The sequence below is a fragment of the Polistes canadensis genome, unplaced genomic scaffold, assembly GCF_001313835.1.
Source record: "Polistes canadensis isolate GaletaPanama2010 unplaced genomic scaffold, ASM131383v1 scaffold_152, whole genome shotgun sequence".
Classification (NCBI taxonomy): domain Eukaryota; kingdom Metazoa; phylum Arthropoda; class Insecta; order Hymenoptera; family Vespidae; genus Polistes; species Polistes canadensis.
Window position 1 is genome coordinate 76,628 of NW_014569699.1, and position 6,986 is coordinate 83,613.

General features: G+C 29.4%; 1 protein-coding gene across 9 annotated transcripts in view; it reads right to left on the reverse strand.

Moving 5' to 3' along the window:
* Nucleotides 1-6,986, reverse strand: part of LOC106788730 (longitudinals lacking protein, isoforms A/B/D/L-like) — a 267,171-nt gene that overhangs the window by 70,045 nt on the left and 190,140 nt on the right. The window contains exon 7 of one of the 9 annotated variants that reach the window (XM_014752231.1): nt 3,523-4,103. The exons of 7 other annotated variants lie outside the window; for them this stretch is intronic. In XM_014752231.1, the coding sequence (XP_014607717.1) occupies nt 3,538-4,103 (566 nt within the window). In that variant the 3' untranslated portion in view covers nt 3,523-3,537. Of the gene's footprint in view, nt 1-3,522; nt 4,104-5,535; nt 6,013-6,986 lie in introns of those variants that run through there. One more of the 9 variants, XM_014752267.1, reaches the window with a different exon arrangement.

Consider the following 6,986-nt stretch of genomic DNA (forward strand, 5'->3'; position numbering starts at 1 on the left):
ATATGCATATATATGTGTGCATTTATGCAACATATTTTTGCATCGTCAATATCTCTTCAACTACAGGCAAACAATAATTTTCACTTACTCTTTTTTTTCATGCCAATCTTTAACAAAATAAGCGGCATATTATCATTATCGTCAACGAGGGGGGTGGGGTGGGGGTGACGGGGGGTGGTGATGGTTTGCTTCGTTCTCGAGGACGAGATGATCTAAATACATCGCATTTAATAAAATTAAACAAGAAAAAGCAATTAAATAATTAAAATAAACCTAAATATATTCGAAATATACAATATTCAGACGATAGAGGGTGATAGTATATGGGGGAGGCGTTGATGGTGGAGGATAGGAAGAGATACATTGGACAAAAAACAAGGTGGATAAATTAATGTAAAAAAAAAAAACATAAAGAAAAAAGAAACAATAGAAAATAGAAAATATAATGACGAATTAAAGAAAAAAAAAAACCATGCGTTTGGATCCTCGTCCTCGATAATCGTAAACATGCGCACTTCGAAACGCTTCAAAAAAACGTTTTTAAATAATTAAATAAATAAATAAATAAGTAAAGAAAGAAGGAGACAGAGTAAAAGAGAAAGAGAGAGAGAGAGAGAGAGAGAGAGAGAGAGAGAGAGAGGTAAAGAGAGATAGATAGAAGAAAAACAAAAAATTAAAACAAATGAAAATACATTGAAGAAAGTTAAAAATTAGAAAAAAGAAGAAATGGAAGGAAAGGGTGGTAGTGAGGGTGGGGGCGAGCAGGGGGAAACAAGAAATTAAATAGTTTAAAAAATTACAAAATAAATAAACAATATTTAAAAAGAAGGATAGAGATAGATAGATAGAGAGAGAGAGAGAGAAAGAGAGAATAAATGCGTGTTTCGAATAATAATCCTTACATACTTTCGAGCCCCAAGCAAACTAGCCATGAAATTTCGCATACGAGGAAAAACAGCGAGGTAAATGTAAAAGCGCGTAGTGAGAAAGGAACTGCTTTGCGTGTTTAATATCAAAAATTATAATAAATGCAAGAAAATCTTAACAAAAACGAGGGGATACAAAATAAATGTATATAAATATATAATTAAATGGATTATTCCGTAATAAAATGATATGAAAAACGGTGGGTAGGGTTAGGGGGTTGGTTTAGTCAGTGGGGGATTTCTGGACATTAGGTGGGAGACAGGGGTGAGGGGTGAGATACGGGCACTGGAATTTGAAACTAAATATTCGCCATTTTTGTGGCTTTTTGTTTTTTTTTTGGGGGGGGGGGGTTTCCCTCGAATATTTTTTAAATAATCCATTGAAATAAATCAGCGAAGCCGTTCCTTTCGTTTGGCGCTTTGTAAAGCGATGAAATAGAAATAATATAAAGTCATATTACGGTATGGTGTTTCTATGGTGTTTCTATATACAAGTCTATATTTGGTTGTTTGTTTGTTTTTTTTTTTTTTTTTTTTTTTTTTTTTTTTTTTTTTTTTTTTTTTCTTCTTCTACTTCTTCTTCTTCTTTAAGTATCCGCATATTTTCTTTCTTGGGCTTTTTTTTTTTGTTTTATTTTTCTTTCGTGTAATACATATTTGTCGTTTTTCTTTTAATTTTTGTTTTCTTTTACGGGTGAAAAGGAGAGGGGTGTTTTTGTGGAGAAGGAAACTTAGTGCGCATGCTACTTTGTTTTTTTCTCTTCCCTCTCTTTCTCTCTTTCTCTTTTTTTTCTCTTCACTATGTTTTCCCTCAACCCACCATATGCTTGCATCTATAATTAAAATAAAGTATATATATATATATTTTAATAGAGAGAGAGAGAGAGAGAGAGAGAGAGAGAGAAATACGGGGGATAAGGGGGGTCAAGTTCCACGGGAAAAATGGACAACGACGTGTGGGTGGAAAATACGATGTAATTTCGGGATAACAAAATATAAATATAAACGGGGAATCAAAAAAATAAATCAATGAAAACAATCAATTATAATATTCATTTCGATTTTTCATTTGAAATTTCTTTCGGCAATATTATTGTTCATAATTATTAATATATATGTATATATATGTGGCACGCGAACAAATTACAAAATGGCACTGGTACAAGAATGGTTCGTCGAATTTTTTACTTTTTTATTAAGTCAGGTCATTTGAATTGGTTGTTTTAATAAAAAAAAATAACAAAAAAAAAAATAAATTCTATATTATATACACGTAAGAGAGCACGCACACATGTGTGTATATACATTTAACTCTGGCACTCTTTTACTTTTATATTTTTATATTTCCTTTTTTTTTTTTTTTTTTTTTTTTTTTTTTTTTTTTTTTTTTTTTTTTTTTCGAGGAGTGAGGAGAACAGGTGGAAGACGAACGAAGTAGATGGGATTTGTACAAATTTTTTCATTTCTGTTTGTTAATTTTACGATTTTGTTCTTATTGGATTTTAATTCGTGGATTTCTATGGTGTCGACTTTTTCTTACGCATTTACGTGTTTTTTATTTTTACGTTTATTTATTATTTTTGCTATTGTTTCGCGACATTTGTTCTTTTTTCTCATTATTTTGTAATTTAATTATTATTATTATTATTATTATTATTGTTGTTAATAATTTCTTTCAAATGTAAATGATTTATCGTTCAATTAAAATCTGACGATAATTAAAAATACTTCGTGTTATTTTGGGGATTCTATTTCATTTTTGTTAATAATTATTTGTGGCTAAATTAATTATCAGTATTATTAGCGACGTATTATTTAACATTGTGTACTTTGATAATACAGTAGAACAAAAAAAAATATAATTTTGTTTTTCTCGCACGTTAAACGCTAAAATGTATTTTATTATAAATGCCGATTAGAATTCTCTCTGTAAAATAGCAATAAGTTTTATTACTATTATTTATTTAAGAGGCACACACCGTATATAATAATATTATAAATTAAAAAATACATGTAAAACGCAATATTAGGACGAAATAAAACAATCATTATTTTTTGTTTTTTTTCTCTGGGGGAGGGTGTGGTTTCCATTGGGATGCACAATCAGGGTCAAAAAAGCGATTTATTATTGAATGATTGAATTATTTTTTAAAATAAAAATATAACCAAAGAAGTAACAATTACGAATAAATAAGATCGAGAATACAAAAAAGAATACAAAAAAGGTATACACGCAAAATAAAAAACATAAAAGTAAAACATAAAGTATACGGGGGAAAAAAAATAAAGTAAAGAAACGAACAAAAAAAATCCGCCTCCTTCCGTTTAACGTATCCAACGATTAATCAAAAATTTCCGTGATAATATTTATATTCCTCGAAAAATAAATATAAATGAAAATAATAATGTGTTTGTTAAAAAAAAAATCTTTTATATTGTTTCTCTTTTTTAATTGTGCATATATATATATAGATTTGTTTTCCGGGAGAAGAAGAAAAAAAAAAGAAGAGAGTAAACAAAATAACCCTTTAAAAAGAATGTGTGCTACAATGTGGGTAAAGTTAGGGATGAAAATGAGTATGGGGGTGGAATGATGGGGGTTGTCAAAAGTTCAATCAATTTCAATTTTCGGTGTGTTAGCCTGGAGATGTTGTTCAAGGTCGCCGATCTTCTCGCAATGCTGACGTTTAACGTGTCTAACCCAATGAGCTTTCCGTTTGAAACGTTGAGAACAATAAGTGCATTGAAATTGTGGATCCTTTCCGCATTCCCAATGCATGTGACGTTGCAACGAGTCCTTTCTCACGTATGATCTTCCACATTGATTGCAATAGAACCGACCGTCCGTTATGATTTGTTCACAATAATTAAACGAGCCCTTCAATGGTATCTTCTTCAGGATCTTCATCGTCAGCCCTTCGGCAGACGATTCGAAAGTTTGACGATTTTCGTGAAGATGATTATTACGAGAATTAGAAGGATGATGATGATGATGATGATGATGATGATGATGATCAGGATGATGATGATTATTATTATTATTAATATTACTATTATTATTGTTATGAGGATGATTTTTACGATGATATTCCTTTTCGTAATGATTGTACAATTGCAGTGAAGGTGGTGGCCGATTATTTTTCTTCCCGTAGCAACTGTCCACAGTTATCGTCAAACCTGAAATATTTTCAAACAAAAATAATTTTCTTTTTTTTCAGTTCTCTCTTCCCCGCGTGTGTTAGTTTCATTTAAATATATAATATTTCCCTATTATCTCTTTATTTCTTTCTTTCTTTCTTTCGAGTATTAATAAACCTTGTCCCGGTTTTTTTTATACCCCTCTCTTATTTCCCTTCGTTATTTTTTTTTTTTTACGCCTTCTACAGATTTAAATAAACATTTTTTCTGGATAATTTTTCAGTTTTTTTTTTTTTTATAATATATATTTTCTTTTATTGGTATAATCATTTTTTGTTGTAATTTGTTTAGAAAATTTTGATTTGCTTTTCTTTCTCACAATGAAGGAGAAAAATCTTTTAGGGGGGAATTGGATTTTCGTGATAGGATTATTTTCGTATTTTTCTTTTTAGATAATATTATTATTATTATTATTATTATTATTATGGTCTGCAGTATCCTTGGAAAATTTGATAATAAAAAGAACACAAAAAAAGTAGTAGTATTATTAAAATTTATAACAAGGATAACGAATGATGGTGTGGGAGTATTTATTAAATCAACGACAAATACTTTTCAAACGATTTAACACAAATACGCGCGCGCGCACACACACACACACACGGCACATATATATTCGTGTATGTGTACAATGTGTTAACCAATGAAAAAAAAGAAAAAGAAATGAATGAGTCTCATACCTGCAAAAATGAATTGTCAAAAACAAATTAACAATTAACAGATTCCGTCATGCGTTACACATGCCGTTTATCGATAAATAATCCGATGATTTGTTTTATTAAATCAGTATACAAAAAAAAGCAAAGAAACAGAAAAAAGAAAAAAAAAACACGAAAATAAAATAATCATTTAGATTAGAATGACGACACGAAATGATTATCGTTGAATCCATTCTTGGGGTATTTTTGAAGAATTAACGACAACGATGATTTCTTACATCTCTGGTTGATTATTCCACCCCCAAACTTCCTCGGAATACCTGAAAAAGTAAATGCAAACATTGTACTACTGCTCACGAAATATAATTTTGTCGAATTCGAAGGGTTGTATTTTTTTTTTTTTCTTCTTCTTCTTCTTCTATTCATTGCTTTGTGTTAAATTTTTATTAAAAAAAAAGAAAAAAATAAATAAAAAGACAAAAAGAAAAAGAACATTGGGGTTGAGTAATCGTGGGGGCAGGGGGAGGGGTTAGCTGGGGTTAAACAAGAAGAAAAAAAAACCGCAGTAAAGTATATATAATATCACGTGCGTAGAATTTTTCTCTCAACAATTTTTTATTCAACAAATTCAGATATCTTTTCTATCGAGGGTTCGAGCTCGGTTTTCTTTCTCTCTCTTTTTTTTAATTTTTATTTTTCTAGGTATTGCATATTTTTCTTTACCTTGTTTCGTTTTGTTTCTTTTTCTTTGTTCTTTTTTTTTCGTGTTAAAAGTTGGTCAAAGAATTATCGTGGGAGTGTATTTTGTTTAAAGGATTTTAAATTAGGATTATGTTATATCTTGAATTTTTGGGGATAATTTAAAGACACATACGCACACGTGCACGCGCACACACACAGACACACATATACGCGTAAACATACTGTGATAGAAAGAATTCACGATAGTCTCTCTCACACAGTTGTGTTGTTGTTGGGCCTAGTTTTTTTTGTTATTTTTTTTTATGTGTGTATGTATGTGTGTACGTGTGGGTCTTATGTTTAGTTGAAATTCTTCGTCTGCCAATGTATTTTCATGTGCCTGTGAAGATTGCTTCTTCTCCTTGATTTGTAGATGCAAAAAGTGCAAGCAAATCTTGGTTCCTTACTGCACTCGACGTTCTTGTGATATTTCAAAGATCCGGGAGTGCTGTATCCTTTGCCACATGACCTGCAGTCATAAATCGAACCTGTGAAAATAAAAAATGATTCGAGAATGGTCATAATGTTTCTTTTTTAAAAAACAAAAGAAAAAACACATTGCAGTTGGGTTGTTCCTTTGGAAGAGAAAAAAACATTAATCAACGAACGAACAAATACAAAGATGAAAAAAGAAAAATACAAAAAAGAAAAAAAAATAATAATCGAGACGCTAATACGTTCGCGAATATTTCTTTTTTTTTTTGAGGATAACAACGATAGAAATTATAAATTCAATTATAAAAATTGAAGTGTAAGCTCGCGTTCGTGGTCAATAACATACGAAGAACCCCGTACGAAAAACATGTAAAACTGAATCAATTATTTCTACGAGAGAGTACAAAAGAAAACAAAATAAAAAAAAAAACTTCGAATAAATAAATAATTGAACGAATTAAAAAAAAAAAAAAAAAGAAGTGTATAAAGAATGAAATAGATTAAATGGACATACAAACGTATTAATATATTATAGAAATAGAAAAAAATATTTATATTCGTGCTAAGCTACGTGCTTGATGCGTTTGTTCTTTCTTTTCTTTTATTTTTTTTTATAATTTTCTTTATTATCATTATCATTATTATTATTATTATTATTTTTATTATTATTATAGTTCTTTTTTTTTTTAAGGATCGTTCAGGTTTCTTATATGTATTTGTGTATGTAAAATATTAATGAAAAAAAAAAAAAAAAGATGGGGTGTTTTTTTGTTGATGGTGGGAGACGAAGGTTTTAATTGCGATATACATGTTCCTTTTTCTTTTTTTATGAATAAATTTTTCTTTGTTCAGTAGGATTTTTCTGAAATTGTTCAAATAAATGACGGATAAATGTATATAATAAGTTAAATATCGTTTAGGATTATTTATAAATGCTAATCTTACGCTAATATATTTTAACTTTGAATAATAATTTAACGAAATCCCGCTGATCTTGATTTTGGTATTCGAAAGAACGAAAAAATAA